Raw genomic sequence first — 21,370 nt, 5'->3', positions numbered from 1 at the left:
CTGGGCTAGTTGTGAAAATGAGTAAGATTTTGAGTTTGTGATTCCTTGTGTCATTACGTATAAGCAACGTCCACTATCAGTGCACAAATTGCACGTTGGTCCTTGAATCAACATGTCATTGCTAGCTGTGCTACTGAATGAGGTTTTGATTTGTATCTGCTTGTTTTCCTAGAGGAATAAATTGCATTTTTAGCACCAGCATTAATTTCACTGGCAAGTATTGAGTACATATGTAGTAATAATATCTCAATATCTGGAGTATGTCGATGTATTGATTTAATGACTGATTTTCATTTATGTCCCTGGGGCATATTTCCATAGCCTAGCAGAAACCATCTGTGATAGTTACAGTTTAAAGCTTCTTGTCTGAATTCCTATATTTTGGATTTACAATGCCAATGTATTTACCTGTAATTCATACCTTGACTAGTCTCTCCTGTGTGATCGCTTTCATGAGTAATCCATGTTGTCTTAGCTGTTGTAGTGGGCAGACAGAAGTCATCCCAGAGCATTTGAGGCCTTACCTCCTCACAATCATTCAAAGAGCTCCAGTATACACTGATTTTGTGACTGAAGACCTGATACTTCTAAAAGTAAAAAAACAGTGACTGGCTGACAGAGGAGGTACCAAAACCTCTGTAGCAGTGTTTGTTTTCTGTGGTTGTTTCATCCTAAATGTCAGATTTTAGAGTTACTGGACCTATGAAGATCTACTTCTGAAAGCTGCAAATCTTGTGACTGAGAGAGGTATTTCTGTCACTTTAAGATGCTTCTGCCTATTTATAATCCCATTGCAACTCCATGGGAATTACCAGGTATTCTGCCTCTTTGTAACAGCCCAAAGGGTTACCCAGCCTGCAGGTACATAGAGATGACAACAGGGTTTGCAGGATTCCATAGCACACAAGGACACGGGGGCGCTTTTTTCTTTCTTTTTTTATTACAGATTACTAAAAATTACTGTTAGTAAAGGAATGTATACAAACACACCCTGAGGATGATTTGCGTGGAGCTGGCTCTTAAAGAGGCTCCATGCTGGGTACAAGTAAGTCATTCATGTGGGGCGCAGACAAAAGGGGATGCAGGACACCACTACATTCAGCAGTTGGTAGATGCTGCTAATTCCTGTATTTCCCTTGGGACAGCCAGTAGATGATGGTGTGTTCTTTTCTCCCAGACCAATTTTTATTTTTCCAGATTTTTGTCAATTCCTACATTCTCCTGGTATTTTCTCCCTTTTCCAGACAAAAAGTTCTGGTTATAGTTTCTTGTTTTGGGCAGATTGATGGTATCTCAGGATGTCTCCAATTTCTAGGCTTGCAGGCATTTTCTCTGTCACTATTTCAGCAAACATCTTCTGTTTTTTCCCATTATAACCAGGTCATCTTTATGGCTGCTCACATCACGTCTACAGTGAAGAAACAGAAAAAAACAGTGGTCTCACACTGACAGTTATTTGTAGTAGTGCAATTTAGTGGCTTACTGTAGTTCACCAGGAAAGGAAATAAAACTGTCACTGCTGTAAAAAGGCTTATAAAACTAAGGAGTCCTTGACAATAACTCTTGGTCATTAGCTTTATTGCAGCTTTACTAAATGTATGTCAGTCAAGATTCAGTATCTGTCTGTCTAGCTAAAGTTTCAGAATGCTATGGGAAAACACTGGTTATTCTTTGATACACCTTCAGTAAAATAATATGATGCTCTGTGCAGGACTTCAAGGTTGCAATCTTCTGGTATTGCTCAGTCTTTACCTGGCAAGGGCAAATATATCAAATTATTGTTTATACAACCCTCTAACCTGCTGTAATTCCTCCACAATTTCTGAACTGAACATTCAGGCAAGTGTAATGAATTTGAGTAGGCTATATTGTCTTGGCAGGAATCAATGTGAATCTGCGACTTTCTTTTATTTTAGGCAGCTTAACGGTAGTTTAGATGATCTTAATTTCTCCAGTGTTGTCTAAGTAGATCCCCAACTGGACACTGTCTAAAGTTTTTTGGAATTCTACTTACCTGAGGTTTTTTGGATTAGAGGTGAAATGGAAAAGCATTTGCAGTAGTTAATAGCTTTGTATGCTCTTTTGTGCAATATTCATGGTAACAGTGTAATTTAATATTGCTGTTGAGAAATTTTTACTTGAAGCAAAGTGCACACGCAGGTGGAATTAGAAAATGTTTTCCTGAAGATACTCTTCAGCCTGTTACTTCATCAGTAATCATAAAATTCTTTCCTTCACCTATGTGCACATTCCATTTACAGGAATTTCCATGGCAGTCTGAAAGTTCAGGAACCATTCATACTCTTCGATGAATGAATATATAAATGGGATCCAGTTCCAACAGAAACCAAAATTGTTAAAGGACCATTTATTTCCATCTCTGTTTTAGTGTGGACTGTTGTATGAGAAATGTTTTGTTCTCTGAATGGTTTCTGTAGATTTATTTCTAAAGTTGAAATTTGAAAGACTTATGATAAAAATACACATCTTGACAGGACATGATCTTGCACCTAAAGAATGCTTTTTGGTGAACCTCAAAGAGAAGAAGACAGAAAACAGGCTGTGACAGTCTTCTCCATGCTTTCTCCAGTTTCTACCTCAGTTATGAGGACAAAAATAAAAAATAACTTGGATTTTATTAACAACTGAGATCCAGAGAGTAGTTAAAATTAGTCCAGCCCCTTTCCAGTTCTTAGCATACTGCAAAGTTTGCATGATAAATGAAACTCTGGGATGACAGTAATAGGATTGCAGCACAGTACAGTGTACGAGTGACTCTGGCTAACTGGGAAGGAAGGAAAAACTGAAACAGTCCATGATACACTACCTCTTTATGATATTGATGATAAGTGCTTTGTTCTTTATGATGCTTTTTTGTCATCAGTAGACAGTATTCAGATGAAGGTGAAAATTCTCAAAATCATTTTGATGGGAAAAAGGCCTACAGAAGTATGCCTAGGAAAATAGCATTCCTTTTAATTGTTAGGCAGTAAAACTGTTTCCATCCCAGTCAGCTGAGAACATCATTCAGAATAGAGAGCGCTGACTTTTTATCCTGTGTGTAATATAAGATATATATTGATATTACTAGGTAAAATATTGGTAAATGCTTGTATTGATGAACTACCTTATATATAGAGCATTTATTTCTCTTTCAGCACTAGGAAGAGAATGTCAGTGATAGTTCGCACACCATCAGGAAAGTTAAGACTCTACTGCAAAGGAGCTGTGAGTTTTATTCTGTTTTCCCTGTAACAAAGAATACATGCTACCAATACAAATACAAAAGTAAAAGATTGTTATAACTGCAGTCAAAACATTGAAAATGTGGGGAAAGGAATGTCGATGTACCTCTTTCAATTTACATTGTTTTGCTGTGTAGCTGTTCAATGTGATGGACCAGTTAATGTCTTTTTTTACTAAGTGCCTATGAAGATACGATGGACCTGTTCATCCTATTCTTTGTACTGGACTAATACCTTTATACTTCCTATTAATTGCTTCCTTCTGTACTCGAGGAAAATGGATGAACATGTAGATGAATGTATTAATTACTTGCTGGAGTAGCTGAGCATGGATCACTAGGTAGAGATAGTAATCTAGCATAAGTGACTAGAGTGGAATTTTAACCAACCATTGATATTACACAGAAGTATTTTTTCCCAAAAGCAGGACCTGTGGAAAGGTATCCTTATCATAATGCTTATGGGAATAGCAGAGTTGCTCTTTAGTTCTTGGTTTGTATGTCAGGTCAAGTTTGAGGGGGAAGATGATGAAATCCAGTTCCAGAATGGTTTAAGAAAGGAAGTTTGTTGAATATAAATAAATGTCCATTTTTTATCATCTCAAGTGAAGAAAAGAAACTGTTGTTAATATTCTGTATATTAAGCTGGCTACAAAAAAACTGAAAATGGCAGTTATGAAGCACTAATTTTATTTTGTGGGCATAATATTAAAAGAGGAAGACAGCATTTTGGCACTTTTCAAAATAAGGGGAAATAGCATCAAAAAATGTAGAAGAAAAAGCTGCATTATAGCAGAATTTATAAGTTTAGAAAATCTGAGGATTAGAATATCCTTTTTTAACTTCTGGAATAAAATTATGTCTAATTTTTGATGCTTAAATAATACAGTTCTGTTTTTCTGCCATTTTCCTACATGATTTGTATTGTGTACCTAAAAAAGAAATAATTTTTCTATTAAAGTGTCCTGAGCTAATTTTATTTGTTTTGTAGGATACTGTAATTTATGACCGTCTTGCCGAAAGTTCAAAATACAAAGAAATCACCTTAAAACATCTAGAGCAGTTTGCTACAGAAGGTGGGTGGTATTACTCAATATAAAAATAAATACAAAATTCAGTTACTGCTCAACTTTCCAGCTTCTCAATTTTGTGTTACAGTGGTGGTTTACTCATGTTAAGTTTGAAAATTATGTTTGAGCCATGTCTCCTTAAGAAAAATCTTCCTGAGAAGTTTCATTAATAACTTCATGCTTAAAAAACCCTGAAAAACAACCCAACACACCCACAGAGTACACACTGGAATCTTTTAACCAAAACATATTTTTCGAGAGAGCAAACACATGGCACATTTTTTCTGTGAAGATCTCATTTCTCATGGTCTCTTTCATGTCCCATACCCAGTGAATGCTGTAGGGATGGCACACAGGAAGAAGTAGCCAAAGTAAAGATGGTTGGAAATTATTAGTGTCGTGCTTTTAAGGTAGCTTTTAGCTGTATTGTTTCTGTCACCAGTCCCAGTAAGGGGGATTGCCAGCATCCATATGGTGTGTTTTGGTGTCTGCAGTTTTATCAATCACTTTTACAAAACAGCTGCAAAAGCTAGGGAACCTCTCTGTGAGGGTTTGTGAAGTAGGAATAGTAAATAAAATTGCAAAGACTCTGAAATTAAGATGATTGACACAAGCAGCCAGTTAGTCATTTATTTACAGTGGATTTCACAGTACAGATGTGAGCAGAAGAGCAGATGGTAGAAAGGTTTCTGCACAGTTCCTAGATGTTCAATGCTGTACCCCCTTAGTATCTCAGGAAAGGATTATATTGTTGTAGTCTGCAGTATCATAGTGTTTCAATTTATCAGTGAGTTGATAGAGAGTAGTTGAAAGCAAAATTTGAAGAGTTAAGGGAATCTGAACTGCAGAGTTTTTTCGTCTTCATTTTTCAAATACACTGCTACTGAAACATCAACATTATCTTTAATATGTCTTAAGAAATAAACTTACATTGGAAAGCAAACTTTGGTAAAATATTTTCCTTCTAAAAAAAATCCTTACGTTTTGTTAACTGATCTCTGGCCAGATCTTTCTTGCTGTCATGAAAGGTCATTTTTCTGTCTTACATATGAGTCCTCCAGTTTTTGTCTTTTGGTTTATCATGGAATTTAGAGTTTTGACTACTGTATTAAGCAGCTTCAGTCTCTTAGTTCTATCAGTGACAGTAGAAGCAAGTCACAGATCTGTTTCTTTTGTTAGTTTTTCATATCAAGATCTCTGCTGGAAACATTTGGTTAGTCTTAAAGACTCTTAAAGTAATAAAGTTAGAATAAGTTATACAATGAAGTTGAAAGCAGAACTGTACCCAAACAAATTGGTACAGCCCAAAGCCTCAGATACACTCTAGGGTTCTAGAAAGGCTTAACCAGAATAAATCAAGAAAAAGTTACTTAGGTGTGAAGTTAGTTTGGGTCATAAGGTATATATTTGGTTACAGAAAAGACAAAATTAGATCACTATGTGCTGTCCTGTAAGAAAATTTCACTCCAGTTCTTAATTACTGTTCTTATTAAATCAGTAATACAACTCCTTAGCAGTCAGGTTGCAGTAAATGAATCAACATAAAAAGTGAAAAATTCCACCTGTTTTTTGAACCACTGTAGATATGATAGGATTAAGAGGTTTGTTCAGGTGCTTTTTGTATCCTTCTTTTCAACAGATGAAAAGATCTACTGTTCAGAAGAGTGAATTTCTAACCTTTTAAAAAGCATAAAATTCAGTCTTATTAAAAAAATTACATATCTCTGGAATCGATTAAAAAATTAGTATTTATGCAGCCAATAATGTTGCAAAGTTTCTCACGAGTATCCTTTCATGTGGCAGGACAGTATGTCCTTGGCATTTGCTGCCTGCTCTTGGTGTGTTGTTCAAAAATGAAGTGGTTAGCATGGCTGGCATTTATATATAAGCATTTATTAAGCTTGAGTGTTAATGCCTGCTTGGATAAATAGAAAAATCATGTGTAATTTTCCTGTGTTGTTCCAGTCTGTTAAGAACCAGTCTTAATGATATTTTGTTTTCCACATTTTATTTGGAAGAGTCTTTTAAATCACAATGAAAAGAATCATATTAAAAACAGGAAAAAATAATTAGGCACTGATTTTAAAAGAGAAAGTAAATATGTTGAAAAAACCATTTGCTGACATTCCATACACTTGGATTTCTTTTCTTCATTTTATGGTCTGCAGAAAATATGTTGAAAGCATTGTGGAAATAGTATCACTGTTAGTCAGACATATGTTCCTTTCCTCCCCTTTACCTGTATTCATTGCTTTGCACCTTGTTAGCATACCCTTACTATGCAGAGAAAAAAAATCTGTTGAGTTGTCAGCCTTGAGTTTATTCTTTTAAGTCTAGATGGTGAGACACTGTCTTCCTAATGCTGTTTAGTTGTCAGGGTACTAGGATTACACATGGTTTTTATCTAAACTAAATTACTCCTACATCTAAGACTTGTCTTATTTCATGCCCAACGTCTTAAAATTTCAAAATTGCCGCTGGTGCTGAGCTGTATGCTCCAGAAAGCTGTGAACAAATAAAGATTACATTCAGCCATCCCTGGTTATGGTGCTGCTCATCTCCTAGAGCAGAGTGGGCAAGTGACCAAAGGGTAACTACATTAGTCCTGCCTGCACCCCTTCTAAATCCATCAGCCTGCAAATTGTGGCTAGTATATAAAGAGTTAGGTCAACTTCATTCTCTAGAAATCTGGTAATATGTGAAAATGAGCTGTTAGAAAATTCACACCTAGCTACTTAAATTGAATGTAAATGTGTGTTGTCAAAAAATAGGTATTTCTTATAATCACAGAGTCTCAAATTCTTGCTGTAATGCTTAATTCAGATTTCTGATGAAGGAAAAAATCTGTTAATAATAACAACCAGCTCAAATGTTGTTAATTAAAATTGCCAAATGGTACATAATGATTTTATTTTAAGAATTTGGAGAGCTGAAAAAATATGTGAGACGGGAAAATTAAATGAGGGGACTCAAAGTTGGCTTCTAGATGATAAACTTCAAACTAGAATTTCCTAAGAATATTGAGGAGGGGTGAAGAGGGCAGCTGTAACCTTATGCTGATATGTTTTGATTTTACTTCTTTCCAGCATAACAGCATTTAAGTTTATAATTTTTTTTTCTCAGAAATACAATCCAGTTTTACAGTTTTAATGTTTCAATGTACATATTTGTTCAGCAAGTGTTGGGATTGCTTCGTGTCTTGTTTACAGTTTAAACTAAGTTGAATCTTACATAAAAATTGATTATTTTTTTCCCCTGAAATATATAATGGGTATTACATTCAGCTTTTTTGAAACTGTTATTCTGTTGAATAAATTTCTATTTATAACACATTTTTATTTACATATATTTTAAAAGTTCTTTAAGATGTGCAGCAGTAAGTTGAAAATCAGGCATAAGCATACATAAAATACAGAATAAATTCAGCTTTCAAAACTTACTCATTGCAGGCATATCAGGAAAGGGACTAACTAATATTGAATCATTATCTGGTTTCTCTTTAGGCTTAAGAACTCTGTGTTTTGCTGTGGCTGAGATTTCAGAAAGTGATTATCAAGAATGGTTAGATGTCTATCACCGTGCTTCTACAGCTATACAAAACAGAGTACTCAAACTTGAGGAGAGCTATGAACTAATTGAAAAAGTATGTGTAGCTTGATGTAGCTTTCTCGGGTTTGTGTTGGTGGGGGGGGAGGATGGGGGTGGGCAGAGGGATGAGCAGAAGAGTGGGTTCTTAATGATTGTCCTTATTTTCTATACCATGAAAAGTGAATCACTATTGAGGAATAGCGCTTAGACAGAAAAAAAATTCTGGAAATATACTGACAGTGGTGTCACGTAGTCCTTGCAGTTTAGATAATCAAAATTAATGTACAATTAATCTGACTAAAGTTTTTGCTACAAGTAGCTACCTTGCTGGAAAGTGTCGATTATGGGTGGAACCTACTGGAAAGATTTTTTTCAGAGTTCTTCTAGTGTGTGAAAAAGTGTAAAACAGATAAACAACATCTGCTTCATTATGTAATGATCTTGGAACAGTGGAGTAGTCAAGTTAGGAAGGGACTTTTGGAGGTCATCTAGACACAGATCCCTACTCTAGTTTTGCTTCTCCAACACTTTGATGAAGTTTTGAATATCTACAAGGAGGGAGTTTTCCCAGCTGCAGCAGGTAATTTTTTTTGATGCACAACTTAGTCTCTTTTTCTGAATTAAATTTTTTATTGCTGCAGAATGTGACTGTTGCCTCTTGCTCTTTCACTGTGCACCACGCATTTTGGAGAAGGATGGCTGCTCTGCAAGCTTCAGTTAGCAGAAGGAATCCCTCCCTTAGTCTTATTTTTTTCCCATGTTAAACTCATCCTACTTCTTCAGGTACTCTTAATATAGCGTGCTCTGGGCCCTAAGCTATTTTTGTGTCCCTCTGTTGGAATTTCTCCACTTTGTCAACCTCTCTTTTACTGAGGGCCTCCAAAGTGAGCTTATACCCAGATACAGTGTCACAGGAGCAGAGCCTTTGTAGCAACACTGCTTCTGGAGTAGCCACGCTTCTGGAGTAGCCAATGTCTTTAAGACTTCACTGCCTAAACAAAAAAAGGTCCCATGACTATTAAATTTGTAAGAAAAAGGAGTGCATGAGACCAATAGTGTTTGAAGTTTTGGTACTTCAGTTTTGAGGGGCTTATTTGGGGATTCTTTTCCTTGGAAAGTATAAAAGAGATTAGATTGATGAAACTGCATAAAATTCAGAGCCTCAAGAACCTGTGGTGTTTAATTCATGAAAAAGAGGGATGAGGGTATATGGCTTCAGTCACTAGTGAACATTGCTGAGCAGTTTATCTAGATGTGACAAAACAGTCTTGAAACTGTGTAACTTTTTAATGCCGTGACAACCCCGCTACCTTTACAAATTTTTGTATTAGCTGCACAAGTACTTTCTCAGGATGTACTGTGCAGGCCATGCTGCTACCAGGATTGCACACTATTAGATTTATAATGGTGTCTTTAACATTTAGCTAATTTTAAATAGCTAGTATAGAAATAGGAAATATAAAAATGGCTGTATTCACAAAATCTTTGTAGATTTGTTCCATAGGAAGTTAAAATCAGACATGAAGTACTAAGATGAATTGACAGGAGTTTTGGATTTTTTTTTTACAAAGTGAAGAGAAATCATTAAAAGAGAGAAGGCATGGTAATAGTACTCCTGAAGCCTTCAAATCAGAGAGGTACTCCTCAGGAAAAGGTAGCTGTTGCTGAACAAGCTACTGAGCTTGTGAATAATTGGTTGAAGTTTGAGTGGTCACACTGTGTAGTTTTGTCAAGCCACACAGATATTTAAGTTAAAGCTCATAGGAATAAACTGGAAGTTCTTTATCCGATTAATGAGTTTAGATTTCATTAATCTTGATGTAAATACAGAGAGTTAAATAAAATAAATGGAAGATTGAAATTGAATTTAAACCAAAAAAAAACCTATGTGTACAAAATATTTTATGTTCACAGAATCTTCAGCTGCTTGGAGCAACAGCAATTGAAGATAAACTACAGGACAAAGTGCCTGAAACCATAGAAACACTCATGAAAGCAGACATAAAAATTTGGATACTTACTGGGGACAAACAAGAGACTGCCATTAATATTGGTATTATATTTGCATTTATTTGATGGCTTTGTTACACGTTTAGAAATAATAGCAGTTGGTGGAGTAAATTTCTTTCAGAATGGGAAGTTGTCTTGTAAAAAATAATAATATTATATGTCACTCCAAAATTTGAATGTGAACTTATTTTTTAGTCACTGATAGGTGGAGGGTAGGGAATGGTGGATTCTGCCTCTGTTAAAATACTAAGAGCAAGAAAAAGTTATGGTAGAGAAGAGGCAGAAAAATAGGCAATTGTTCTTTTTTATAGCATATGAAATGAATTAGAAAGAATACATTGGCTTTTGACAGTGAGAGAGAATAACATTAAGAGAATGTAAGTATTCTTAGTTTCCCTTCTCTGTTTTTCCTTCTTTCTAAGAAAGGTGAACTAAAGTATTATAACCTTTTAATAGAGGTTTATTTTTATTCTTTTATTATGAAAGATGGGAAAAAAAGACTTAATTTCAACAACGATAAATCTGTATTTTTAAATAGTTATACATGAAAGCTGCTTTTAAGATTTAATATTCTTTGCATGTGACCATATCTGCACTTTCTGCTGTAGTGTGGATACATGCCCTAAATAAAGCCTTACTTTAGTCATATGGATCCTTTTTATTGGGTGTTATTGTTTCTAATCTTAAAGAACTTTCCATATGCACATGATACAGTTGATCTAAGGTCATTTTTCTTAGTACCTTCAGGTTTGAGGCGGTACACATAATGCCAATATTTCTACTTTATTAAGAATGGTGATACATGTTTTTGACTAGGCAGCCTACCTCGTTAGCACAACATGCATCCTGTTTAATGCAAAGAATAAAAGAAAATACTGGAAACATATATATATGCAAGTTTTGAGTGAAATGCAAGTTGCGTTCTAAAAATTACAAGGCTCAGGGAGATCTATTGTTTTCTGTAACACTCTTTAAAACACTCCCGAATAAGGTAGAACAGTTGCAAGTTGCAGCAAAGGAAATTCTAACTGTTCTGACTTAGTACCTGTATGTACCTGTTTAAAATGCAGTTGAATTTTTTTTTTATCATTGATTTCAGCAAGGGAAATCTTATTTTTAATTTTGTCTGTAGTTCTCTTACAGGAAAAAAAAAAGCCTTGTTATGTTGTAATGGATTTTGTGGAACAGATTTTTGAAAACAAAATCTTTTCTAACAGGTCACTCTTGTAAACTTTTGAGAAAGAACATGGGACTAATTGTTATAAATGAAGGCTCTCTTGATGTAAGTAAAATCTTCAGAGTAAAACATTGTTTTACTGCTTAAAATATCCAGACATCATGGTGGAGATGGTGTAAAAAATAAGTTGGAGTGTCTGTTTGTTTGGAGTGTCTGTTTGTTTGGACAAACATAGAAAATTCTGTCAAAACTGTAGTTTGGGGGGATGTTGTTCATGTTTGTTTTGGGGAGTTGCTTTCTTAATTTTAGTATTCCATGCTTGGAAGACTGTATGGTCTTTGTGACAGAATGTTACTGAATAACTGGAAAACAGTCTACACCTTCTGAAATCACAGTGTAGCTACTACACAAAGGAACTTCACAACTGTGAGCAAAAAATTCCATGTAGTAGATTTTATCCATGCAGGCGCAAAGCCAGGAGCTTCACATTAAACAAGCATTACAAATGAACCACTTCTCGTGTGATGATTCAAAAGTTCAATAAATAAATATCAAGCAGTATCTTTTTGTAGTAAATTTATGTAAATATAGTTTAAGATTGAAAGGTAGTAGCTGAAATGATAGCTGCACTGTACTCCCTGTTTCAGACTGGAGTGTCTAGATTGTATAGAGGTTGAGAGATCCTTTCCTTACATGCCCCAAGTACAGAGTACATGGAGATGCAAATATCTTATGGCAGCTGAATTTGTATATGCAAAAATGGTCACTTGCAAATCTAGTTTTGGTGATTACATATATAAAGGGTTTTTTCAGCAGCAGGTGAACATAGTCTGAGAGACAGTTCAAAGCATAAGAGTAAACTAGCTCTGTGCAAGTATTTTAACAAGAGACTGTTTACAAAGTTTCTGCCTCATTTGATGGTGTGTGCATTTTACTGTTTGATGAATGTCTTTCTTGTGTCCTTGTGTATATCTTGTGTGTTTGCTTGCTAGTGTGGTTGGAATGACATGTCAGTCTCTATTTCTAGTGTGACTGGTTGAGTCAAAAATTACCTTGAAAGTTCTAATAGAGGAGTGGATTAGGTCTCAGGAAATGGAGAGAGGGATGGAGTGCTGTGATTGCAGAATGCTGAGTCAGTGCAGCTGCAAAGGTGGATCAGTTCCTCTTTCCTTTCTGCCTACCAGTAGCAGTTGGCAAGAGACTCTTAATACTTAACTGGAATGTTTGCTAAGGAGTCCACACAGAATGAAACTTTGGCTTTTGAGTGGCATAGGTCTGTTTCTTGTACTGGTACCTGTGCACCCATGAGGGCTGCTGGGCAGTGCAGTTTCCTCAACTCAGGTGGAACTGAGCAGCCTTGAAGAAAGTAATCCCAGAGTAGTGGCACTTGTGTATTTGGGATCTTTGAGAAGAGTTGCTCTGTGGCAGTCCTCTCCTCCTTGTCTCTAAGGTATAGCCTATTGACTATATAAAGATGTTGATAGGGTCATTGGAGTTAGGGAGGTTGGCTTTTCTTGGTCTGCATACTCTTCTGAAAAACACTAAAACATTGCACTGAGAACAGTGGCATTAAGTGGTTGCTTCTTCCCCTTGCTGTTAAAATAATAGTACATGTCCACTGAATACCAGTGGCTTCTCCTAAAATCCCTTTATGGACGGGCAGAGTCCCCTGTCTCTAAGACATGTAAAAAAAAAAGATTTAATAAAACAAATACCTCATCAATATGGTCATTGTTATGATTTAAGCATGCAAGACAGAGGAAGTTAGAATAAAAAAATATATTTTTATTCAGACTATATCCCAGCTCTGTGAACTGAGCTTACAAAAAATATGCTAAAATAAAAGATCCTCTTTTGTATAAACAAACACCCTTATTTACGAAATTAAAAGACAAATACCTCAACCCCACCCACCTCTCCTTTCCCCAGTAGGCATTAGCTGGTATAGAACTGAAAGCATTTCGATGTCTCAACTTTTTGCAGTGTTGTTTGGGGCTCTAGTCCCATGAACATCTGCTTAGCTTCACAAACAAAATGTGGGTTTTGTTAGTCAGTTCTTATAGTTGTAATAAAAAAGCACTGGATTTTCTTTGCCTTCATATTAACCTAATGGACTGCTAAATTTCACTATAGTATTGTTAATCATAGACAGAAGTCATAACATAGCCTTATTCTTTTAATTGTGAATTTAAACTGGAACTACAAAATAGTTTGATTACCATTCAGTTTCACTGAAAAATATTTCATGGAAATGTTGTCACCTGAATAAGGGACATTTTTATGCTGCTTTTAATTTGAGGCATGTGATTTCAGCATAGGGAGTGTGCCCACAAAGGAATTTTAAATATGACAGTTTTATAATTGGGGTTTTGTTTTGTCCTGGGTAGGGGTTTTTTTTGTTTTAATATGTAGTATTCTTGGAGCTACCTGATGGCATTCTGCTTCTGATGAAAAATTAAGGCCAGTTTAAACAGAAGAGTTCACCACTAAACAATATCCCCAAGCGTTTTGAATACTTCCATGGGTGGTGACTCCACCACTACCCTGGGCAGCCTGTTCCAATGCCTGAGCACCCTTTCAGTGAGTAAGTTTTTCATAATATCCAATCTAAACCTCTCCTGGCACAACTTGAAGCTATGTCCTCTTGTCCTATCACTGGCTGCCTGGAAGACAAGACTGATCCCCATCTCACTACACCCTCCTTTCACACAGCTGTAGAGAGCAGTAAGGTCTTCCCTGAGCCTCCTTTTCTCCACGCTACACAATCCTAGCTCCCTCTTCTGCTCCAGACTCTTCCCCAGCTCCGTTGCCCTTCTCTGGACATGAACTGGCATCTCAATGTCCTTCTTGCACTGAGAGGCCCAGAACTGGACACAGGATTTGGAGGTGTGGCCTCACCAATGCCAGGTACAGGGGGACAGTCACTGCCCTGGTCCTGCTGGCCACACTATTGCTGATACAGGCCAGGATACCATTGGCCTTCCTGGCCACCTAGGCACAGCTGGCTCATGTTCAGCTGCTGTCGAACAGCAGCTACAGGTGCTGGTTTTACAGTTTTTACCCAGCTCTATAAAGGTCATTCAAAAAGAAAGAAATGCAACAAGCAATACTTTTTCTCCTTCATGACACTCCATGGTAGAGCTGGACTGTAGCTAACTAGATGTCAGTGAGCTTCCCAAAGCAGGCTGCTGCATAAATACAGATGAATATATTGTCTACTAAGCTGGAGTTCTCAGTACTGGATCACAAAATAGTGGCTGGTGTAGGTATGATTCAAGCTGTCATTAGCAATAGAAAAATACAAAATAATTTCTTTTGTATAACATGTACTCGATGTTAAAATTGTTAAATTATGTTAAAATATGATTTTTTTTTTTTTTGGCAGAATGCAAGAGCAATCCTACACAACATTTCTACTGTGTTTCAATAGTGCAACTATTGCTAATATTCTTTTCACTTTATAATATTTGATAGCAGGATCAAAAGGCAATTTCCTCAAAAACCAAAATTCCAGTGTTTCTGATCACACTGAAAATTTTGGATTTAAGAATATTAAGAATTCAAAATAATGGACACCATTTTTTTGTGCAACAGGGAACAAGAGAGACACTCAGCCATCATTGCAGTACTCTTGGTGATGCTTTAAGGAAGGAAAATGATTTTGCTCTCATTATCGATGGTAAATCTCTGAAGTATGCTTTGACATTTGGAGTAAGACAGTATTTCCTGGATTTGGCTTTGTCATGTAAAGCTGTTATTTGTTGCAGGTAAGGTTCACATTATTCTCTCTCTATGCTGTTTTTATTGACATACAAAAATTAAGAAACTGAAGTTATGAAATACAGTCATTCAAGTGAAATATCACTGTAGAGCAGTCCGTAACAGAGTGCACCTGTCAAAGTCACTCAGATTGCATATTTCCAGAAAAATAATTTGTAATCCATTGAGAGTAATCTCAACAAGGTTGAGACACTAGTCTTGACCTTGAATTGATATTACAGTTAACTACAGGTTTTAGCATATCTGGAGCCGTTTGTAGATCTTTCTCCACAGGCTACTTTTCTGTAAGCTGTGGATTACACTGTATAAGAAGTGCACAAAAATGTTAAAGGTACTACTCTGGGTGCTTTTTATTACCTGAAGTTGGTGGAAATTCCTTTTTTAATCATTATTATGCCTGATTATTATGGAGTTCTTTTATGCAGTTAAGCCTTTTATCCTTTTCTGTAAATATCAACTATTAGAGCTATAAACTTCCATTGTTCCATTAAAATAAATCAGATTCATCTGAAAAATCTGTTCAAAATGGAACTATTTTTCTGCCTTTGCAGAAGGACACAGCAAAGGAAGTATTATTACAGTATCCAAGTAATCACTGGGTTTGCAGTCTTTCCATCCTTTTTGAAAAGCAAAGTCATGCTACCAAGAGATTTCTTAATTAGTGTTTTTGTGGTTAAGCTTTGTAGCCATGCTTCAGCCTGAAACAGTTTGAATTTCAAACTAAGGTTTTACTGTCTTTTAGACTGAGATCTTAACACTGATGAACAATTTATACTGTGTATAAACACAGTGTATAAACACTTTCCTAATGGCAGTAGTCTTTCTGGCAGATAAGTTGAGGAGTTTTGTGCTTGTTCTACTAGGTTGAGTTTTGCTCAGTACAGTAACAAGGAGATGCATGTAGAACTGATCTTCCAAAGCTATGTTTCTTTTTCTTCTCTTTCCTTGATTACAAAATGTGTTTTATGCCATTTGAAGAGATAATTTTGCTGTTTCTGTTGAACTGTGGAAACATTGAGGGGAATTGTGTACATAAAGCTGTCTTTGGCAGTTTTGTGATGAAACAACAAAGTACAAAATGAAAGTTTCTGTTCTAGTAGCATTCTTTCTGCCATTTCTTCATTTTACACTTCCATAATAGACTTAGGTCAGCTGGCTTCAATGCATATCTAGATATATGTCTGACATATTTTGTGGTTGCTTAAAAATTGGCTACAGGTTTAAAACTAAAATGCTTGATCGTAATACTCACTGTTTTAATGTAAATATTTTAAATATACCATGTTTCCCAAAAGTCAAAATTCTGCCAAAATATTTGTTTATGTTAAATGCTTTGTCGTTAGTAACAAAAACTTCATTTCCTTGTTTATGAGCTTGAAAATAAAAATTTTTAAATGGTAATTTTTAATTAAGGTAAATAACTTTTTAAAAATTTATTTATATATGTGTATATATATACATATATAATCCAGACTAAACAAAAAATGTAAGCTCTTTCTTCATCTGTATAAAGGCAGTAAACATCTTAAGCTCTCCTTGGTTTTAAAAGTACAAATTACATCACTTTCTTTTAAGTTTGCAGACTGCATTCGCTTGTGCAGAAGCATTTGTTACCAATGGATTCGTCTTAAGACTAGTTGTAACCCAGATGAAGCTGAAAAATATTCAGTAGATGCTTCTTTTCAAAAAAAATTCTGTATGTTATTAATTCCAAGCAGATGTTTGGCTTAAAGACTTTAGCAAACTGAATTCCAACTCTATATTGGATTCAGAGTAATATATGCAAGAAGAATGTTAAGTGGGTTATTCTGGAGTGAAAATGTACAGCTAAGAGTGAGCAAAATGAATGAAAAATATTTTTTACTGGCTTCACCATGAACTTGAGGCAATGAGAGTGCCATCTTCCAGTTGCCCCTATAACATTGTCTAAAAAGGAATTAAGGCACTATTCATGAAAAGTTTAAAAAATTAAAAATAAGTACTCAGGTCAGTAATCTTCTGTAGAAGCTGGCAGTAGCAAGTTTTAATACAGTTCTCAACAGCAGAGTTCAAATAAAACATGTACCAAAAGATCATAGAAAGATTTTTTTTTCATATAGGTGGACCACAGAATTTTTCAAAAGGGGTGTTGCCCAGAAACTTTCGTCCCAGGTTTTCCACAAGGCTGTAGTCATCCCACACAGCTTTTTCAGAAGTCCAATAGCATGTGTTGTGCTGGCCACTGAATAATGTGATTACATAGCTACCTTCAGTTTGAAGGCTGTATTGTTTTTATTCCTTTATTTTTTTAAATACATTTTAAAACAGTTCTGTCTAACACTTGGTAAGTTGACTTCCTCAGCATAGAATCCTCTTTCAGCTTTTAAGTACTCCAAGGTTCAGGGATGTTGTATATTTTAACTACTAAGAATTCTGATTGTTACTATAGTTTACTGGTTTAGACAAAAGTTATTTTTTCCTGAATGTTATATGAATAAATGTGGGTATCAGGACATAAAAAGCATGTCTAGAAAACCTTGGTTTTCTGCTGCAGTTTTAAACTGTGTTTCAGAATAATAATGAACAACCTTAGCTGACTTACAAATAGCCTTTACCTTAGTGGGAAAAGGCTTTCCTTTCATTGAAAATTATGTTAGTTTGGTGAAATTTGCATTGCTAAAGGACATATTCATCAAAATTTTTCAAACATTGTTTCTATTTTTACCCTTACTAGCTTTTCACAGATCTTTGTAACTTGGATTTGTTAATGACGGGAATGGTTAATAGCAGTGTGATGTTAGAGATTTGGGGGTTTTATGAACTTTTTTCCCACTCTGCTGCATTTACTTTTTCAATGAACACAATTTAATTAGTCACAAGCCTCAGATGTCAATTCCAAGAAAAAATTTGGTTTCCATTTTGAAAGTTCATAGCTTGTGTGTCATGTGAAGGAGTTATGCTGTCTCTGATTGTTTTGGTTTCTAAAGTTATTTTCTAATTTCATTCTTATTCAGACAGAATGGAAGGTAGCTGGTATGGCCATTAGCTTCAGCAGTCATGTAATTTCTTGTTGGTTGTGCTTTTTGTAGCTATGGTACAGTTTGCAGATAGCTGGACAAAGTGATGGCCAAGCATTGTTATTAGTGCTTAATGGAGAGAAAATAATTGGTGCTTTAGAGTTCTTTAACTGTAAAAACTTAGAGTGGAATGTGAAGAATTTAACATCTCTTTTATGTTTATTTTAAAAGAGATGGCAGTTTTGTTCTGTTTCTGTTTTTTTTAGGGGGAAGCAGGAAGAAGTGTAATGAGGAAATTTATGCGACCAGTGGGAAAAGAAAACTTTTCCTCTCAAGGATCAAAAGTTTGGTCCAAATAGAGAGCAATGCATTGTAACCTGTAATGTCAGTCTGTCCAGTGTCAGGACTGGCAAATCATCCACTCTTGGCTGTAATGCCAGAAATCACAGGGCAGGCATGAACATTTTATTATGACATCTACTGAAAAATAGTTTGACTAATGTGTTTAGTCAAAGAAACACTGTGTTTCCTTTTAGGTGACTTGTTTTTACTATTGCCCTCATTAGCACTGGTTTTGTGATCTTAAAAATCAGTTAATATAAATAGGACAGTATTTTTTGCTAGTCAGTTACTGGATTTGATTGAATTCTTTGAACTATAATTCTTTAAAAAACCTTGCCTGTCAGTAATCTCAATAATATAACAGTGTAATATTCTCAAGTATCATGAGGCCTTCACGTACTTTGAGAATGTTCCCTTTGGGAGCCTCAGCTTCCAGGAGCAACCCCAGCATTACACAGATGCTACAATACAGCAGAATTTGTGGTGCCTAGTGGTCTGGTTCTTTTTGTCACTGAGCTTGTCAGTGCTATACCAGCAGTCTTGGTTCAGGTGGGAAATGTACTCACAAACTCCACAGGCCATGTTGCTCGGCAGTGTCTCAGTCAGCAGCAATTATTTAGAACGAATTGCTCTTTCGTGCTTTCCTTTGCAAATTTGTTCCCTGAAACTTAATTTCCTGTATATTTCTGTGTGTAAACATTCTGAAATGTTTATTTCAATTTTTAACCTGGATATTTAAGTCCAGGTTATGAACATCCCTGCATATAAGCTTTAACCCTGAAATTTTGTCATTCACAACCCAAATTGCCACGTTCCGGGAATTTATAATAAAAAACCAGGAGGTTTATTGCATTGAGTGAGCATATAGAAGACTTGTAGGAAATTAATTATAAATACCTGTTTTTGCTCCAGTTTTCAGTGATACTATATATCCATCTTCACACAGGAGTCATGCGTCGGTACCAGAATTGCTCTCTTTGTAGGAAGCGGTGAATGGTGGTAGTTTGGGAGACAGACTCACAGGGCTTTTTGCTTTTTATCTGGTTTCTGTTTGTACCGTGAGACAAGAGGGGTGCAGTTAGATCCTTGACTCCAGTGCCAGAATTCACAAACACAGATTGCCACGCTGCTTAAGGCTTGCTCCTTATTTCCCCACCCTGTGAAACACAGCAGTCCTAGCAAATAATTCCTGTATACTGTTTTTAGTTACCATGTCTCAAATACTACAAGGACTGAATTTCAACTTGAAGAGTAGAACTTTTACAAAACAAAATGGGAGGTACATGTGTGACACATACAATGGTAGATGTAGGCAAAACTGATATATTTTCAGTCAGCTGAGCTGTCACCCCTGGAATAATTTGTCCTGTCAACTGTGAACAGACATTCTCTTAATGACAGGTAATTGAACAGTCCTGAAAAGAACAAGGTAAAAGTTACCAGCAGATAAACTAAGTAGAGGAACAAGACTCCATGTGCAAAGTTACTTCCTCTAATTTCTCAGTGTAGGCTGTGGTAACATAGTGGCAGTCCATTCTATTTGTGACTGTTTGCTTTTAAATCTATCTCTTCTTGTTTCTGTATAAAGTAAGTATTTAAACAGAGAGGAAAATAAACAGCATAACAATAAACCATGCCAAAGTCTGCACTTGTTGTAAGTTGCTACTGGTAGGGGCAGCATTTGGGGTTCCTTCCATTGCTGTGGTTTAGGGGCCCTTTGTTTCTCCAGTCCTGTTAACATCTTGCTTCAACAAATCCAAGTTTTCTATGCATTTTGCTGTGAATGCACTTTTAGTGTATACCCTTGAAGGGCAATAACAAGACCAGTATGTTAATTGACCTGGGTTTATTACCTTTTCACAGAATATACAGTATGCTTTAAAAGTACATACATATGACAGTCCTGTATTAAACTTGCCTCTTTGTTTTATCCCTTAGGGTATCACCTCTTCAAAAATCTGAAGTTGTAGAAATGGTTAAAAAACAAGTTAAGGTAGTAACTCTAGCGATTGGTGATGGAGCAAATGATGTTAGTATGATACAAACAGCACATGTTGGTGTTGGTATTAGTGGGAATGAAGGTCTACAGGCTGCTAATTCTTCAGACTACTCAATTGCTCAGGTCAGTCATTACACTGCAAAATACTACAATAAAATATTTTAAAATATGATTTATATTGGTGTATGTATGTTTTAATTGTATGTTTGTTCATTTTTCATTTTTTGCAGTTTAAGTATTTGAAGAACTTGCTGTTGGTTCATGGAGCCTGGAATTATAACAGAGTAGCTAAATGCATCTTGTATTGTTTCTACAAGAATATAGTCCTTTATATTATCGAGGTAATTTTACAGTACATTAAATGTTACTTCTTGAAAGTGAAATCTTAATTTTGAGCTTTTGGTTGTTATATATGATTTTAAAGAAGTATTTTAACTGTAAATAAACACTTATTAGTACTGAATCTTGACATTTTTAATAAACTGATTAATATTAATTATTGTTTTTTACTTTTAAAAACCCAGTTGTTTTAAAAATGCATACCTAGTATGTTTATAATACTGCTAGCTTATTAAAATGCTGTACATGTAACATCACTGCAGTAATTAAGGAATCCAGTTACGAGTTTGTCTTAAATTTACCCAGAGATGTTTGTGCTGAAGCTCTTTGCGCTGGAGTCAGTGACGGTCAGGTTCTCAGAAGCCCTTTCAAAGGTCTCTGTTGCACTGCAGGGCAGAGCTGTGCCCAGGGCTTTTACAGGCAGGTTTAGTCCCCCTCTTGGGTACCTTTCACTTGCTGGTGGGGTGACTGTGCATCCTTAGGCTCCTGCTGAAGAACAGGGATACTTTCCTGGAAGTAGCTGACCCAGTTTTTTCACCTGGGATTTTAAGGAGTGAAGTCTTGTGAAAAATACAGTAGTATGAGAGGATTGTGTTGTAATAAAATGTACATTTATTGGTAGGTATGATTAGAACAGCATGTATAGTTATAGTTTTCACTATCTTCATGACCACATGGCAACCTTAAAATTTTGAGCATATGTTTTAAATAAATTTTTGAATTTCCTCTCTCCCCTCCCTTCCTTTTCTTCCAACAGCTGCTGCCTCTTTTATAATTAAATATGTATCTAGTAATTACATTTATAATGGATTCAAACTTTATATT

At 35.7% G+C, this 21,370-nt stretch overlaps 1 protein-coding gene and 1 long non-coding RNA gene across 6 annotated transcripts in view; one reads left to right on the top strand and one right to left on the bottom strand.

Annotated features, from left to right (window-relative positions):
• The window catches only part of ATP8A1 (ATPase phospholipid transporting 8A1), a 108,345-nt gene that overhangs the window by 46,578 nt on the left and 40,397 nt on the right, over positions 1 to 21,370 (top strand). For all 5 annotated transcript variants that reach the window (XM_048303454.1, XM_048303453.1, XM_048303452.1 and 2 more), the window contains 8 exons: positions 3,159 to 3,228; positions 4,236 to 4,320; positions 7,818 to 7,957; positions 9,817 to 9,955; positions 11,130 to 11,194; positions 14,684 to 14,856; positions 20,146 to 20,329; positions 20,437 to 20,547. In XM_048303454.1, coding sequence (XP_048159411.1) covers positions 3,159 to 3,228; positions 4,236 to 4,320; positions 7,818 to 7,957; positions 9,817 to 9,955; positions 11,130 to 11,194; positions 14,684 to 14,856; positions 20,146 to 20,329; positions 20,437 to 20,547 — 967 coding nt within the window. The remainder of the gene's footprint in view (positions 1 to 3,158; positions 3,229 to 4,235; positions 4,321 to 7,817; positions 7,958 to 9,816; positions 9,956 to 11,129; positions 11,195 to 14,683; positions 14,857 to 20,145; positions 20,330 to 20,436; positions 20,548 to 21,370) is intronic.
• Positions 938 to 21,080, bottom strand: LOC125325900. Its single transcript, XR_007203603.1, has 3 exons — positions 20,848 to 21,080; positions 19,105 to 19,254; positions 938 to 1,408 (listed from the first exon to the last, which is right to left on the bottom strand). It is a non-coding gene; the product is annotated as an uncharacterized LOC125325900 (long non-coding RNA).

This window comes from Corvus hawaiiensis, chromosome 5, assembly GCF_020740725.1.
Source record: "Corvus hawaiiensis isolate bCorHaw1 chromosome 5, bCorHaw1.pri.cur, whole genome shotgun sequence".
Classification (NCBI taxonomy): Eukaryota; Metazoa; Chordata; class Aves; order Passeriformes; family Corvidae; genus Corvus; species Corvus hawaiiensis.
Note: the sequence above shows the minus strand (reverse complement) of the source record. Positions and strands in the feature narration are given on the sequence as shown.